This window comes from Diaporthe batatas, assembly GCF_019321695.1.
Source record: "Diaporthe batatas strain CRI 302-4 chromosome Unknown Contig00010, whole genome shotgun sequence".
NCBI classification, from domain to species: Eukaryota; Fungi; Ascomycota; class Sordariomycetes; order Diaporthales; family Diaporthaceae; genus Diaporthe; species Diaporthe batatas.
Window position 1 is genome coordinate 1,718,596 of NW_025408557.1, and position 16,418 is coordinate 1,735,013.

At 55.3% G+C, this 16,418-nt stretch overlaps 3 protein-coding genes across 3 annotated transcripts; 1 reads left to right on the plus strand and 2 right to left on the minus strand.

Annotated features, from left to right (window-relative positions):
* Positions 1-574: 574 nt before the first annotated feature.
* Positions 575-1,226, plus strand: KVR01_008851 (uncharacterized protein; the record flags this gene model as incomplete). Its single annotated transcript, XM_044784161.1, has 2 exons — positions 575-619; positions 696-1,226. 2 exons carry the CDS (start codon positions 575-577, stop codon positions 1,224-1,226), a joined length of 576 nt encoding a protein of 191 aa, XP_044642618.1.
* Positions 1,227-1,908: 682 nt separating this feature from the next.
* KVR01_008620 (uncharacterized protein) lies at positions 1,909-3,939 on the minus strand (the record flags this gene model as incomplete). The annotated part of the gene is made up of 1 exon (XM_044794403.1): positions 1,909-3,939. The coding sequence occupies one exon, from the start codon at positions 3,937-3,939 to the stop codon at positions 1,909-1,911; it is 2,031 nt and encodes a 676-aa protein (XP_044642387.1).
* Positions 3,940-5,799: 1,860 nt separating this feature from the next.
* Positions 5,800-15,475, minus strand: KVR01_008696 (uncharacterized protein). The gene is made up of 9 exons (XM_044788564.1): positions 10,976-15,015; positions 10,249-10,925; positions 9,971-10,190; positions 9,797-9,909; positions 9,506-9,723; positions 8,866-9,441; positions 8,744-8,795; positions 6,561-8,683; positions 5,800-6,476 (listed from the first exon to the last, which is right to left on the minus strand). The coding sequence occupies exons 1-9, from the start codon at positions 14,483-14,485 to the stop codon at positions 6,253-6,255; spliced, it is 7,713 nt and encodes a 2,570-aa protein (XP_044642463.1). The 5' UTR covers positions 14,486-15,015; the 3' UTR covers positions 5,800-6,252.
* Between the last annotated feature and the right edge of the window lie 943 nt (positions 15,476-16,418).

Consider the following 16,418-nt stretch of genomic DNA (forward strand, 5'->3'; position numbering starts at 1 on the left):
CAACACTTTCAGGCAAAATCCCAGTGTGGCCTTGCTTGTGATTAGGGGACGAGGTGTCGAGATCCCTCGAGGCCATGGGCATTTTGATAGGATTTGGCAGCCTTCAGGTAGCTGCAAATCGATTGACGTGATTCAGTTGCATGCATGCAGAGCCGGAGCCGTTGTGGCATTTCTTGCATACACGACAAGCTCAGCCGCGACACACGAGGTGTTGAGCCTGCCAGTGCCAACATGCCAGAGCCTCAAAGCATGTTGATACGAGCTGGCCAACTCATTGAAGGCGCACGGTAGCAAGGATGGTGGCCTTGTTTTGCCCCGTTCATGTGTTGTCCTCCTTGTCACCGTGCAATCCTTGATACAGGATTAATTGTGGAGAGGCAGGGACAATGTTACTGTTTATAAAACGAAGGCTCCGGGGCGTGTTCGAATTCCCATAGCATAGCCAAGTTGCTGAGCCAAAATCATTTATTCTACCGTTCTTTCAGCCCATCTGATCTTTAGTCTTTGTCTCTGGGTTCATTCTCTCAAATCAAAACTTGACGCATCTATCCCACACACTTCAACCACACTCAAGATGCGTTCCTCTATGATCCTCCTTGGCCTCGCTGCCGCCGTCTCGGTAAGCCCCTGAGTCCCAAAGGGGCAACAAACACAGCCACATCAAGGAAACAAGTGGCTAACTAAACCAAAAACAGGCTCAAGACCTCGGCGCAGCCCTCGAGAACGTCGGCTCAGCCATCAACCCAAGCGGCGCCCTCGAGACGGCCTCCCAAGACCTCGGCGCCGTCGCAAGCCAGGTGACCAGCGCCCTGGCCGAGGCGACCTCCGTCGTCGGTGGCGGCGCCTCCAGCATCATCGGCGACGCCGGCTCCCTGGCCAGCAGCCTCACATCCGAAATCGGCGCCGGCGCCACCGGCGCGGTCGGCCACCTGTCCAGCCTCGTCTCGGACGCCTCTGGCGCTATCGCATCGGCGACCGGCGGTGCTGGCGCGACCCGCACCGGCCCCCGGGCCACGGCGACCGGCCGGGCCACGGGGGGCGGGAGCAGGGCCAGCGGTGGCGCCACCACGCTGTCGAGCGCTCGCTCGTCCAGTACCGGCAGCTCGTCGAGCGACTCCGACTCGCAGAGCGACTCTGAGAGCTCCAGCAACCCTGCGCCCATGAAGACGGCCGCCGTCGGCATGGGTGCCCTGCTCGGCGGTGCTGCCATCTTCGCCAACCTGTAGAATGGCTTGTTGGCTTGAGATGGTGATGAGCCGGAAGCGTTAATAATGATGTATGCGGTTGGAAAGTTTTGGTCCGGCTAGCGGTCTATTTAGTCTGTGATGGACGGGATACCCTTCGATGTTCATATTTTACTGGATTTTCTTGGGGACGATGAGGAAGGCCACAACAGTAGTTAAACTACAAGTCAGATTCAAATGCCTGTATGGGTTAGAAGGCACACGGCAGGAATGGTCCCTGTCATATGACAGCAATTTCCTGGACATGGAAGGTTGCAGCTAGCAGCTGCATCTAATTCAAAAAAGAAATCAAAGACCACAAAATGTTCCTACGCTCAAAGGGTGATCCTGGCCTGTAGGGGCACGCGGGCACGCATTACTGAGGATTATGATAGATTGAGGGAGAAGCAGAGCTACACAGCTGCAGTACCAATATACTACTAGTACTACTGCAAAGCGACAAACAAATAGAGGATGCATGCCTGCACAAGCTCATTCTCTTGAGAAGACGTATAATATTTGAAACTCCATGCCATGCAAATATCTAATCCAGTGATGGTGGTATCTTTATATATACAAGAAGATTCGTAAATTCCATAATAGCCGTGTCCCGTCTCTGCACGCCCCACAGCACAACATACGGACGGCATGGCACGGCGCCGCAGTCAGTACGTCCTACAAGTCTCTAACAAGTCTCCACAGCCGCGGTCTTCGTCCGGAACGGGTCGCTGACCATGAGGAACCCCCACTCCCCCCTCGTGATGGGGCTCAGGTCGTCGGCGCCGTTGGGCGTCACGGGCCCCATGCGCTGCTGGACCGGCGAATTGCCCCAGGACAAGCTCCGCCGGTGGTGCCGGCGGCCCCAGGGAGAGGAGGGGGAGGCGGCCATATCGGTGCTCAGCCGGAGCAGCTGCTGCCGCCGGCTGCTGAGCATCTCGTCGATGGACGCTCCGACCCAGAAGGTCGCGCTCGTGGCCGTCGGGGGCGGGCGGGCGGTCACGTCGCCGTCTTCGAAGTCTGTGACGTCGCCGTCGCCGTCCTCGCCGTCGGCTGTGAGCTCGATCCTGATGTCGCCGTTCGCCCCTGCGGTGCCGCTCGATGGGGGTGGTGCTGTCCCAGCTGAGCGCACCTTCTTGGACGCGCCGGGCATAGGTGTCACCTTCCGCCGAGGTGGTAGCGAGGGGAACGATGTCTGCAGCTTGAGAGTGGGGAGTGCTGCCTTCGGGGTGGTCCTCAGCGGAGAGCGTGCGATGGGACGTTGGAGCACGATCTCTGCGGGCGTGTTTTCGGTGTTTGCTGTTGGGGTGTCCTGCACCACCACCTTTTCGGTGGGTTTTGTGGGAGTTTTATCGGTGTCGTTTTCTGAGCCGGCATTCCCGGCCTTCAAGTTGTCAAGTGATACTTTCGTGCCCTGTTCCACCACTGGGGTCTCAGGCATATCAACCATGCCCTCGCCAGTTACGGGTGATGCAGGTCGAGGTGCGAGTGGCCAGTTTACCGGGTAGGTGTCCTGACCCAAAGCTGAGAGACGTGGAGCAGCAGGAGCAGCAGAGGTAGTGACAGCCGTTGCAAGCACGATATCGTCCTTTGGTGGTGGCGTGGGCGGGATATCCCGGACAAGGTCGTCCTCGATGCCGGTCTCGTGGGTGGAGCCACCATACGCCCGACAATACATGTTCATGACAGCACTCAGAGCCGCATCGCTGACCGGGCCCAGCCACTCGTAGGACCTGAGCAGGGCGCTCTTGACCAGGCGCCTTCGCCCGCCCGAGGACGACAGCACGTACCGGCGCAGCTCGTCCACGGCGTTTTCCAGCCGGAAGTCGCTGCCAGGGTCGCGCATCGAGGCGGCATATTGTGCCAGGGCGCTCTTGAAGGTGTACAGGTGGTCCAGCGACAGGACGGTCAGGCCTTCGGAGGAGAAGAGCAGCTCGTTCTGGAGGATGGAGCGGTGGATGACGTCGGGGGGGATGGCGTGGGCGGATGGGTCGTGGGCCACGAGCGGGATGCTGAGGTGGAACTTGCGAGTGGCGCGGTCCAGGGTGGTCCTCACTACTCTGTCTGCCCGCGTTGTCAGGGCCGCCGTGTGGATGAGGCGGAAGTCGGGGCCCAGGGCCTCTGGAGAAGCCCCGACTGAGTAAGTGGTACCCGTCGTCGAGGAGGCTGTCGTGGTCGAGGCCGGAGTGGCCGGTGTCCGAGGGGTGGCAGGCGTCCTGGGAGTGGCTGGGGTCCTGGGGGTGGGTGGCACGCTTGATGATGCCATGGGCCACCGCAGCCGTCTGGGGCTGAGCGGGCCATTATCAAGTAGAGATGCCAGCGTGGGCTTCTTTGGTGGTGCGGCCACCGTGTTGGACCGTTTCGGAAACCTGAGCTCGGGCTCGTCGGTGCTGGACGAGTGGTGCTGGGTTTTTGATCGAACCAGCGACCTGAAGGTCGAGAAGCCCGGCGTACGGGGCACGACATCGGGGGTCTGGGGCGGAGTCATTGTGGACAGGAGATAATCTGGCCCGTCACCCGTGATGGTGTCACCCACGAGCTGGGCACAAGTCTGGTTGTGTTCATGGCGTGCTACAGCAAGGGTAACGTGCAGGCCTTTCCTGGCGAGTCGCTTGGACGTGTACTCGAAGACGGAGTTGTAAGACGACGGCAGGTGGTGTGCGTCGAGAATGGAGGTGCCAGCCTCGAGGGGCGATGAGATGAGGCTCTTGAGGGCCATGGTGTGTCGTCGGGTCGATGACCACCGGGTCGATGAGACGAGAAGGCTAGACTCGGGCTTGCACAGCAAGACCTCTGATTTGACTGGACATGTAAGAATGCAACAAGCACGAGGCAGGAGAGTGAAGACGGAAGAGAGAAGGAACGAATTCTACTAATACAATGATGGTGAGCACTGCTGTGGTCATGCAACCAAGACTCATGTCAGACCCCAGAGTCAGACGTGGAGAGGCATGTCGAGATATATAACACAACATGTACGGCCCATCTCGAAACAGGCTGACATGCAGACGGGTATCTGTCGGCAGACACACAAATCTGAAACGGCAGATCTCGAAACACACAGGCAAACAATTGGTCCAGCAATGGCAATCTGTAGCCCGACCTACCAGAGTCGAGGGTTGGCCGTGATTCTTTTTTTAGGCCCCATGTGCGTGCAAAGTCCAGGGGCCTGGTGCAGCGTGACGATGTGACATGGCAGTGGGACCTCTGACGGATTGTCATTGCCGTCAGCAAGAGACTGGTTGCACTCTTGGGCAGGTACGGATAGTTTTGCTGCAAGATGGTGGTTGCTGTCGTCGAGGGCCCACACAGCGCGGGGTATGTGGGTACGTCCAAAGCTGGCACGGCGCCACCATTCTGGAATACGTAGCAGTGTGACCGGACCAATGCCCGCATGCATATCCGGACTGACTACTGAAGGGTGACGGGTGACGGGTGACGTGAAAGCAGCAGGACAAGTCGCCAGAGGGAAGAGTCAAGACGACGGCACTTGTTGATGACTTGCAGCTCTAGTACGGCGCTTACAGGCTATTTTGGGTCTGCCTTGTGGTCGGGCCAGCCAATCATGCACCTGAATGTGGGGGGTTCGTGCCTTGGTATCGGCCAGTGTACTCAAGTGCCTTTATTTTTAGGGTCCTTCTCCAACGTCCCTTCAACCCCCTCGCCGTCTTCCCCAGCAACGTCGATTAAAGGAAATGGCCACCCCCTCAGAGCTAGCCGCCCAGGCTGGACAAGACTGAACTGCTGAGCACATATATCCACCCGTGGCGACATTCCTGTCGACGTTTCCATCTTTAGACGCACGACGACAAGGGCAGACCAGCGGCCAGTTGCCACCGGAATCAACCACAAATACCACAGTAGTCCGCAGTCCCGTACATGCCCCCCCTGCAGGGAACTGAGGTCCGAGGACACAAGTTTGCGGAACCAACTGGCCGGGTTCTAATGTCATGGTCAACATCCCGTGGGCCCCTCGGACCGCTCGGCCAGAAACCGGGGCCTAGTCTCCGTTGTGCTTGACATCGTCAATAAGCCACTGCATCACCAGGCCACGGCTTTGGGCTTCAGCCATGACTGTGCATCCGACAGTCCTGGGCCGGCCCCCTCCCCCGTAATTATATCTGTGAGCTCTTTTGCCCAGGGCATACCGTCTGGTGTACATAATCGCCCTCCGGACTGGGAATCCCGGACCGGGCCCAGATCCGCGAGTTCGTCCGAACATGGGGCTGGTTGATCATACCGTCCTAATAATCCCTCCCCGAGCCCGACTCCCAGGACTGCCTGCCAGCTGAGCGGCAACGTAAAATCAGAAATGCTTGTTTCCAGCCCTGGCTCGAGTGCAACCCCTGTAAATATCCCCGCCACCCGTCACGGCGGACAACGTCGTCGCGAAACGACCTTCTCTCAAGAAAGGAGTAAGCGCCCAATTCCCATCATCTTCTCCGCGTGCCATGCCATCCCTTTCCAGTCACCACTCACTCTTTCGTGTTCCCAAATATAGAACCGCTCTCTTTCCCTACACATTACGAACGTGTGGCCACGGGGAATCTTCTCTGCTCTGCCAAGTACCGAGAACGAATCAGGCAACTGATGCTCTTATTAGACTGACATGCCACTAAATGCACGGATGCCTCTTTGGGTGTGACTGTCTGCATAATTCATTAATAACAATAAATCAAGTCCATCTGGACCATGGGGTTGCCAGCACATCGCCCCAGCCATTGAATGGGCCCTGTATCCCTGACGCCAACACGCCGGTAAGCTATGCCAATCCCTTAACATTCGACCTGGACTCCTGACGCCTGGCACGTCGTCTATCATCATTGCTTGTGGCATGTTGTCGAGAAATTCTTCCGTGTCCACTCTCACCGTGTCCCATCCTGACCTTCTTTTTACCGAGGATGAATGCGACTATCACAATGGTGGCACGCGGCTTTTGCGGCGCCTAGCTCCTCCCCTTCCCCAGTGATTCCTTGCCTGTAGCTTGCGTAGCAACCTACAGGCAAGACACAGCCACCCACCTCCATGGACCTCAAGCGTCCGCGTCCCTAATGTCATCGTCACCAAGGCTGTCCATCTGGTCAGACGACACCACCGAGTTCTCCCAGTCTTCGAGAGCGAATGTTGTCAGCCCTTGGCACTGTTGATGAGTAGAGGAAACGGGGGAACTGAGAAGGGAGAAGTCACTGCCAGACATACCAGACCCGTCGTCCTCAATGTCATCGACGCTCAGTCTTCGAAGGCTGTCCAGGATAGCTACAGAAAGATATAGTCAGCATCACCATCACCATCGTTAAGTCGCCCCGCCGTTGGTCGAGGCGTGGTCTTGGTGAGACGCACCTTGTCGCTCAGAAAAGAACCTCTCGCCGTCTTCATCCGCCACATCGTCGCCAGTGGCATCAAAAAAGCTGCCACATTGCTCAAGGACGCTCTGCAGTACCACAACAGTCTGTTCTGGGACCGATGTACCACGCTTGGTGTAGTTCTCAGCAACAAAATGCAGACACTCGATCCCGATGCGCTTCGCACTGCGCACCACCGCCTTGGCAAGCTCCTGGCCTCCCTGCTTCTCTTCAAAGTCCGGATGAGCACCATGTCGGAAGACCTTGTCAAAGATCACCTGCTTGACATCATTGCTGATGTTGTGGTCGTAATGCGCCAGCAGACTAGGTGCCCAGACGGGCAGGTACTCGAGGCACTGGATGTTGACAGACCTCTTAGTCTCACCAGAGTACTCGCGGTCCCCGTCAATCACCGCTCTGTTGGTGAAGAAACCCAACAATGCCTTGGGCTCGCTATTTGCCAGCATGGTGCTGTGCCTGGCTATGTGCTCGATCACTCTGTCGATGTTGGTTGGGTTATCGCACAGACGGCAGTACACAGCCGCCACTCGAAGATACGGCGCGTGGACGAGGAACGGTGGCTGCACCGAAGTGTTGGCCAGTATAGTCTCCAGAATGTCATCCTCCATCTGCCAACCCTGTTTCAAGAGGCTGGCAAAGATTCCATCTGTTGCCTCCGGGTTCTGGTTGATGCAGATCAGTTTGTCCAGGAATACGTTGCAGCCCGCGTCCCACTTGTGCTCTAGCAGGCTGGCTTCATTGGCAGTGAGCCGCAACGGCGAATCAGGAGACTCGACGTAGAGGTCCTCGCGCGAATGGTGGTTGGCAACCGGTTCATCGACAAGGACAGACGCAAACACGCTGTTCAACAAATCCAAAATGGACGAAAACGAAGGGGGCCGATTCTGCCTCCGAGCCAGGGTGTTGCTCAGCCTGACAAACTGTTGGTCCATTTCCTGGGTTGTTAGGCTTTCGGCCATGATAATAAGAAGCGTCTTGTACAGGAAGTTGTGTCCTGCAAAGGCGAGAAGCTCCTCTTTGCCAAGGTCGACGAACCGTGCCATTAGATAGAAGACCTCAAACCATGATCTTGTGTGAACATGGAAATTGTCCCAGAGGGTTTCGAGCAGGGCACAGACTCCCGAAATAACGTTGACCTCGAAGTTTTCGAGTCTGGGATCTTCTTCATGTGGGTAGTAGTTACCTGGGTACGTCTCCCTGATGGACTGGACAGCTATCATAAGCAGATCGGACACGGCTTGTCTGATGTCTGGCTCACAATTACGCTGCACCAAGCTCCTGAACGACTCATGGCGATCGCTGAAGTACTCATAAACAACGAAAGCACAATGTGGGCAAGAAGAGGCCATCTCCCTCAACCTTTGCATAAGTCTCTCAGCGTCGGGTGTATCCTTTGCTCTGGCAGCAACTTGGTCAAGGTGCCCGAGCGCCATCTGGACGGCCGAGGTCTCGGTGTCGTGTTGGTCTGAGCAGACTCCGCCACTGGTCTCGAGCATGTGCTTAATGGCACCATCTACGAGCCGGATGTGGTGGGGGTCGAAGAGGCAATGCCTCTGCAAAAGCCGCAGGTTATCCTCTCGGATAGCGTTGGCGAGTAATGTGGGCATGGGAGCTTGGACTGGGCTTGATGACAGCGACTGCTTCAGCTCGAGATTCTTTCTCTGCAAGGTCGAGGAGCGTTCGTAGAATAGCATGTAGGCGCAGTAGTTCTTCTCGTACGTAGTACCGCCGTCCCAGGAGGATTCTGTGCCACCAAAGCAGGATGCTTCCATCCGTGCCGGGTCCCACGGGGTCACGGTATCATCGTTGAATTCAAACCAGTCCTGGTTTGCACGAGATGTCGGCCGCTCGCGGATGAAGCTGTAATAATGCCCAGACTCTGCCGTGCCAGTGTGGACGAGAACACCGACCAACTCGAACCAATCTTCCGAGGTACATGCATCAGGGTTGCTGAGGTGGTCGATCGTGAAAGGTCGCATGTCGACACGATCTGGGAATGCGAAGTAGTCGTTTATCTTGTTGCGTGCCAAGGTCCTCAGATTGAAATCGAACCGCTTCAGGTGGAAGATCAAAGAGTCAGGAACTTCTTTCAGGCATGAGCTATACTCGTGTCAGCAGATGTACGGTCGAGAGCAGAACAAGTTTTCGGTTCAATCATACCGCCTGACAGCGTCGACATGTCGGCCGCAAGTGGTGCAATTATACTTGTTGTCTAAAAGGGGTTGTCAGCTGGTTTATTTCGACAGAGAAGAGACATTGGACCCGGCAAGTTCCGGTCTTACCCCCTTCCATGTGCTCTCCATCGACATAGGCGTTGAGACTCTCCAACAAGTCTTTCTTGCCTTTGATGTCGCATTGGATGGCAGAGAATGGTTCCAGTACCTCCGAGAGGTGTTCGCACTCTTTCGATTTGGTCTGTGTCACAAGTTGTCCGCCGTAGAAAGATCGGAATCGTCGCGTTGCCTCCTCAGAACGCAATTGTCCCTCCCACCTGTCGTTGAGCAGATTGAAAAACTCCTCAACGTCCATCTGATTGTGGATGTTGATGAGATCCTCGTCGTAGGTCTTTATACTGGCGACGAAAGCCTCAGGATCTATGAAGCGGCGATGACTGCTTTGCAGTTGGCCAAACATGCGTTGCGTGTGGTAAAGCAGAGATTGGCTAATGTCCCCACCGTTGACCTCCGTGTTCAGCATAAATCTTCGGAAGTCGAAGTTCATGAATAGTTGTGTGCAAAGCGAGTTCAAGTAGCACGTGTTGGACAGGTTTCGGAGACCGGCATAGCCACATTGGGACCTTATGGCCCTTGACCGCTCGAAGTTGTTGACCGGAAGCTCATACTGATATGCAAGGCTCCCTAAAGGTGGCAATTAGCTGAGACGTCCCGGAAAGCGGTTATAGGCCAACAAGTTGAGACCCACCATCTTCAATGTCATCGTCTGTCGAGCTGGAGACTAGCGACCTCAGGTCCTCTATGAGTAGTTGGGTCTGTCCTGGACTTCTCCCTGCAACTCTTAGGATGATGTTGATGAGTTGGCATCGCGTGGCCTCATTGTATACTACATCACCCTGCCAGAGAGCATCACCACTGGACCAGCGACGGGGAAATAAATAATGCCAGAACAGCTGCGTTGCGAAGCTGTGATGATGACCGTCAGTGAGTCCTGCGTGACTAGAATCGCAAACAATCAAGGATTTCGGAGTGGGCTTGCCTCAGAGGTATGACTTCCACACCAGCTTGGTCATGAACGTCGCACAAGATGAAGTGCAGCAATCCAACAAGACCCTGAGCTGTCAGGTCAACAGAACCGGGTTGGATTATATCCTGGTTGGATTTTGAACAGTCAGAGACGTTAATCGAGTTTGGGGCCAGAACAGCAACCAACCTCTTGGGGTTTGTGATCCAAAAGCAGCCCAGTCAAGAACCGAGTTGTCCCCGGTAGGTCAAGCACATCTGATTTCGACTCTTTCATCGACTTGAACAGGGCAACTGCAAGCTGGAAGAGCTCCGAGCATGTGGCAGGCTGTCCTAGAGCGCATGGTATCAAGTCCAGCAACAGAGTCCAAAAGTAGTCACGAAAAGCTGGTTCAGGAGCAGCTGCAGGGCTAGTGGCCAGTTAGTCAGCTTGCCACCCACATATCAAGGAGGTCCTTGTACACATACTTCAAAGATCGGATTGTCTTCTCTCCGATAGCTAGTGCAGTTGTCTTTCTCAATGTGCCCCGGGAATCATCAAGAAGGAGCCTTCTTATGACAGACTTGACATCTGTTCGAGAACAAAGCATTTTCCAGAGGTCAACCCTCAAGTAACACGTGTCCAATATGGCTTGAAAGGCGATGCTGAGCAGATTTGTGCAAGCGACTGTCGGGCGGGCGTTTATGCAGAAAGACATAATACTGACAAGTCTCACCAGAAGTCTTATATCCAGGCACTCAGGCACTGTTGGAGCTCGCAAAGGGTCTGTAGCTGTCAGTGGGGTAAAAAGGGAGTATGGTCTCAGCGACAAACCTTTCAAGATGGACAGTAACTGGTCGACAAGTCCTGTGGCAAGCCGGATCCTCAGTTCTTCACTGGAGTTTGCATCTGCGACTTGGGGGTTGGAAATGGCCCAAACTACCAGCCGGAGTGCTCGTGCTAGGGAGGAGTTGTAAGGCCCGTGTTCGTTGTTAGACTTGGCCAGAGAGAATTGTATGCTGAGGTGCTCCTGGATGGCATGCACCGCATATAGAGATTTCAAGGGTTGATCGACCGGGAAAACATGGTGGTAATTAGGGGTCTCTTGTTCAATGGTTGCCAGTATGCGGTCGTCCACAGGCAGAGTGACGAGGAAAGCATATACCTGCATTGGGTGTTAGTCAAGGGCACTATGGACAGGATTGAATTCCTCACCTCAGTCGCGAGTATCTCCTCCAGTCCAAGGAATTGCCATAGCTCCTCGAAGTGTCGCAGGATCTCTATCTCCACGGCAGAAGCGCCGGGCCTTACTTGGACAGGTTGCTCAATTGTTTCGGATTCACGTTTGACAAGAATCAGTCCCTCACAGATTTGAAGTTCATCCAGAGACCTGCAGATATCCTGCTCGGACGGCGTGAGGGCTTGCCCCTTGTAGTATAAGCGGTAATTGTCAAAACCGGTAGCATCACGGATGCTAGCAAGCAAAGACCCGGCTGTATTCCCTTTGCCTATCGGCAAGGGCTTCACCTCTGTCTGTCTGTCGCCGTCGAAAGACTGAAACTTGAGGTCGGCCGATTCGCCTTGAACGTCAGTGGTCTTGGGTAAAACCAGCGATCTCATGTCAGGAGTGGAGAACTGTGAAGTCGCGTGATAGTGCTTGTTGAAGGTCTGGAGGATCTGGAGAGAACGGCTGAAAAGAAGACTCTGGTCCTTGATCTCGTGCCCAATGGGCAGCATGGCATGATCCGGTTCGTCTCCACTCGCTGTCAGACGCTTCGCCGCAAAAGACAGTTGCTCCAAGCACCGACTGACGAGGGCTAGGTGGACTTTTCGTGCTCGGTGGCTGGAAAAGTGCTGGATACACCGGCTGTCGATATAAACCCCCTTGACAAGCGCTCTTATCGCCATCTGCTCAATGGTGTTGGTGGGTGCGGTGAGGACAATCCTCCACAACTCTTCGATAGCCTTGCGATCTTGTGGATTGTCATCGTCGTCATCGAGGACACTGCTGTCCTTGTCGTCGACCAGTCGGGCAATCTTCTTGAGGGCGAAATCAAGGCTGCCTTGGCAGAAGAACTCAGGCGCCAGTGTGGATAAGTACACGTCAAACCCGATCCTGAGGAACGGGTTGTCTTCACGAGCGGTCAATGCAGCATTGAGACACTGCCAGCCACACAAACGATCCTCACGAGATGCTGCAAGCTTTCCGACCAACAGCTCCCATAGCTTCTGCCCGAGATCTCCGCAGATGGCCTCAGGTTGGTACTGGATAATGTTGGAAAGCATGTCCAGGCGAGGCTTATTTTCCCCGCCATGAATCACATGCAGTTTGCCTTGCCTGGTGTGGACTGCATGCTCGAACTCTTCAATGAGTAGTCTTGGTAAGTCGTGTTGCGACGTAAGCACATGCAACTCCCTGCCGACGGGTCGACACAAGAAGACAAGGCCGTGTATGCTGCCTAGGGTGCATGGTGTTTTCTGAGCGATATCCTTGAGACAGTCTTCATATAGTAACGCCTTATGTTCAGATGACGGCCCGGACTTCAACAGCTGAGAAACAGTCTGCGCAGCCCACATGTGGACGACCTGGTAGGAGGGTGGCCCGGGTGCAGAGGACTCCCTCAGCAGGCGGAACACCATGGAATAGGGCAACAGCTCTCGCATGGCCTCGGGCTTATGACAGAGCTGTTGGATGATGGCAACACAAAAGTCCTTGATTGTGGGGCTAAAAGCCTCGATGGGAACGGTCTGTACTTTTCGGCAGAAAGCGAGAAGATCTTCTGTAGTGAAAAGATGGCCGATATGGATGAACATCGAAGACAGGCCCTCCGAGACGCCGGAAATCTGGCATGTAGTCATTGTTTGCCACATGAAATCCAGATGCTTCTCGGTGAAAGTATGCGATGCAAACAAGAAGCCGATGATGTTTCCGCTCACGCTTGTTACTTCCGGATGGCATGTAGGGCCCAGGATGTAGGTGACAACACCTGATTGCAACAAGGTGTTCGAGATATGACGGTGCAACGACTGTTGAGATGGTTCGATACCATGGGGCTGATGATCCCTATATATGCGCACCAGGTCCTGACACATCATCTGCGCTGCTAGGAGCCTCAGCTGCATCTGGCTCGACATGATGATCTTTGTCAGAGTCTTGAGGCGCCATTCGTCAACAATAACATCGTGAGAGTAAGCCGGAGGAATGTCCGGGTGATTTTGTCGGTGCTCCCTGACTACAGCCATTGCACTTCCCGTTTCTGCACGCAAGCACAGGCGTAGGAGCAGAGTGAGAGAGGCCATCAAGTTCTCAGCAACATCCGCTTGTATCTGGTTGATGCTCTTCTCGATGCAAACTTCAAGCGCTCGTGACAAGGCCTCGGCGAGACGATATCCCTGTCTCAGGAAAGCCACATCCTCGTCGGCCTCTCGACCAGGCCGGGACGGATGCAGCGTCTCGGTGGCATCGCGTAGCATGATCCAGGCCAACTGCGCAACGTGGTGTAAATGATCGATCATCCTCGGAATGCGAGGCACAAGCGAGGCCATGAGCTGGCCGAGGTGACAAGGAGACTGGCTCGGTGTGTCTGAGTCGTAGGGCGGAAACGAACGGAAAGTATCAATCAGTCCGCTCATAGACTCGAGAAGTACTGGATCGGCGTCAATGTAGTTGATGCCGCCTCCATACTCTGCCAAGTACTGGTTCAGATAAGCGATGTAGTTAGGCGAGACTAAGTCCCGAACAGGGTTCTCTCCAGCTTCCACAGCACGAAGCAGCAAGTAGTCGATATCGGCAAAGAAAGCTGTTAGCCTTGCAAATGCCCTCTGCAGATCAAAAATGGGGCCAGGAGTCTGCATGTTTCGCGCGTGAACACGTAGGGTGGTATTCTCCCATATTAGTCGCGGTAGGTCTCTCCAGAATTCTCGATGTCTCTCAAGGTTCTGCATCAGCGTGTAAGCTCCACACTCGCGCGCCCAGACCAGGTATTCATCGATCCAAACTGTGAGCTTTGGTGCTGCGGCTCGGTGGTTGGGCAGTGCGAGACAAATATTCTGCAGAGCATCTAGCAAGGATTCACCTGGGCCACTCGGGAAATCCTGCAGGGGATCGACAAGTTGGAGTTGGGTATCCTGGACCTCCGCCAGCTGGGACATGTCGTTCTCGTCCACGCTTTCTACTAGGGGCCCCTCGTGGTCATCGACAGCCAAGGGCGAAGACTCAGGGCTCCCGATACCTGCCGCGGCGCCGGGAATATCTTGCTCTGGGTCCTCCACACTGGCACGAATACCACTCTCGTAGTTTGCGTCAGGCTCTCCGTCTGCGTCCGCGGGCGATGTAGGTGACAAGCGTGCTGACTGCGGCACATGCTTTCTACTCTTCAAGTTCAGAGTGATTTTGGTCGGTTTCGACTCGGACGGGGGTTGTGCAGGATGCTGCTGTGGCTCGGGTGTCTGTGGCTTCGAGGGCGAGGAATCCATCGCCATCTTAGTATCTTGGTCGGTTGACAGACCCCGTTTGTCCTGGACTGCAGGGTGGGCAGTGCTATGATGGCAAGACTGCTCGGATTCGGCAGACCGGCTGCGAGAGACACCGTTGAGGGAGGTGCGGCGTCGCTTGCGGGCCGAGGACCCGTCGTCTTCGTCAAAGGGGTTCGGTCGGGTTGAGCAAGGCTCAGAGGAGACGGCACGTTCTCTCGACTCATCTGGGGAACTCGAGGCTCGGTCCATCTGGATGTGGCCTGCTGGCACGGGGGCTCAGTAAGCCTGGAGCCTCACAGAGTCACCGTTGTCGTGGGAGCCCAGGGCCGAGGGCAGCTCTGCTCCGGATGACCTCAGTTTTAGCATGTGGGCTGGCAGTAAGGCATCAAAGAGGAAAGAGGGTTCTTGACAGGGGTTTGTGGAGGGCAGGGATATCGGTGTCAACAACCAGGCACCGCAACAGCACCTGTGGTATAAGCCCTGGCCGAGCTCGCAAGGCTGAGGTGGGCTAGGTTTGCGTGTTTGTGGGGGCTTGTGGGAGGAGGAATGACGGTGCATGTGGTGGAGGTTAGGGCGGAGGCAGCAGCAGCGGGGTGCTGGGCAGGGGCCTTTTTCCTGTACGGGATAAGGAGGGGTGCTGGCAGATGTGACCAAAGGTAAGGAGAGTGAATGATGGAAGCTTCAAAAAGAGTAGCCTGTGCTTTGTGCGGTCTTCAAGTTGCTTGAGGATTGACATTGATCCTTTTCTGAGTGAACTGTTGGTGGAGGGGTATGAAGATGGCGGGGTAGGGGTGCGTGTCTAGGACAGGCTCACCTAGCTTCTGGTGGCGGTTCCGGCTCCAAACTCAGGGAAGCTCTGTCAAACAGCCTGACGGCTAGCTCTCGGGCGAGCAGAGCAGCACAGTGGAGGGCAACCCCATCAGATAATCCAAATGACCTCGGACAAACCGGAGGATGTGGCAAAATGGGCCACTGATGCTGATGTTGATGCTGGTGATTCACTAGCACCTGGTGAGTTATACTCTCTTATGAAATATGATGAGTGGGAGTGCCAAGAGGAATGAAGGTGATGGCTTCTTCGAGTTGCAATCCGACAATGCAGCCGTCTCAACCGGGATGTGTTTGGAATTGCTGAGTGCATCGATCCCAGGAGGGGGAGCTCTGGTGGAAACCTTTAAGGCTTGTAGCCCAAAAAATGTGGGTCGCGTCAACAGGGATTCCGGGGCGGGAGGGAGCTACTGTGCAGCCCACCTGCTCCAGGGTGACGCAAGGAAGAGCTTGCCAGGCCAGCTTTAAGCGCTCTTGTCCACCTGGCAGGCAGCCAGGTAGGTACCTAGGTAGGCAGGCAGGCAGTCAGGCAGTCAGGCAGACACCCTCGTTTGTTCTCTGCAGCCTTTTCCCAGTCTCGCTGTGCTCAGTCAAACCACCGGGGAGGAGCAAGAGAGATGAATCGTCCCAGTGCTGAAAGCAATTGGACACTGAACCCTCCCTGGTATCGTATTTTTGAAGCATCGTCAAATTGTTTGAGGCCATTTTGCGCTGCACGGCTCTCCAGCTTTAGAGACTGAGCGGAGCCTACTGGCCCGCACTAGCAGGCCATTCATTATCTCCACATGTCGAGGCCATCAACATGCAGTTCTCTTGAAATGAGAATTCACACTCATGACCAAGTCCTCCTATCCCTGGCCACCACGACACCTGTGAAATTGAGACCATGCAGGCCAACTTGCATCAGGTACATACATCATTGCCGAATGCTGCATTCAAGTAAAGTCTGCAGCTGTCAAGGCTGGTGGTAGCTATTCTAGAGGTGTCCTCGGTCGGCACAGTCGGTTGGGCTACGCGGCTGTGTGACTTGGAATTGTGGTGGACTGCCCGCCATCCAGATGCTCAATAAACAGACGGTTATTTCCTGTCCATCCTAATTGCATTGTTGCACCCAGGGATACTCAGCCTGGTGCCATTTATAAGCACAGATATCAACCCGTGCCAGCTAGCGATGTTGACTATCTACAGTGCAGGGGCTTAAATGGGAATGAGCCTGAGACGCGTCTGCGCGTCGGGTCTGATAGATCCACAGCGGTGTATGTGTAACAGATGCTGTGGTGCGAGGTGCTTCTGGCACCATCTCTGCCACGCAGCATAGCCGCTCAGCTAGAGCCCTGCAAGTCAAGCCGAAAAA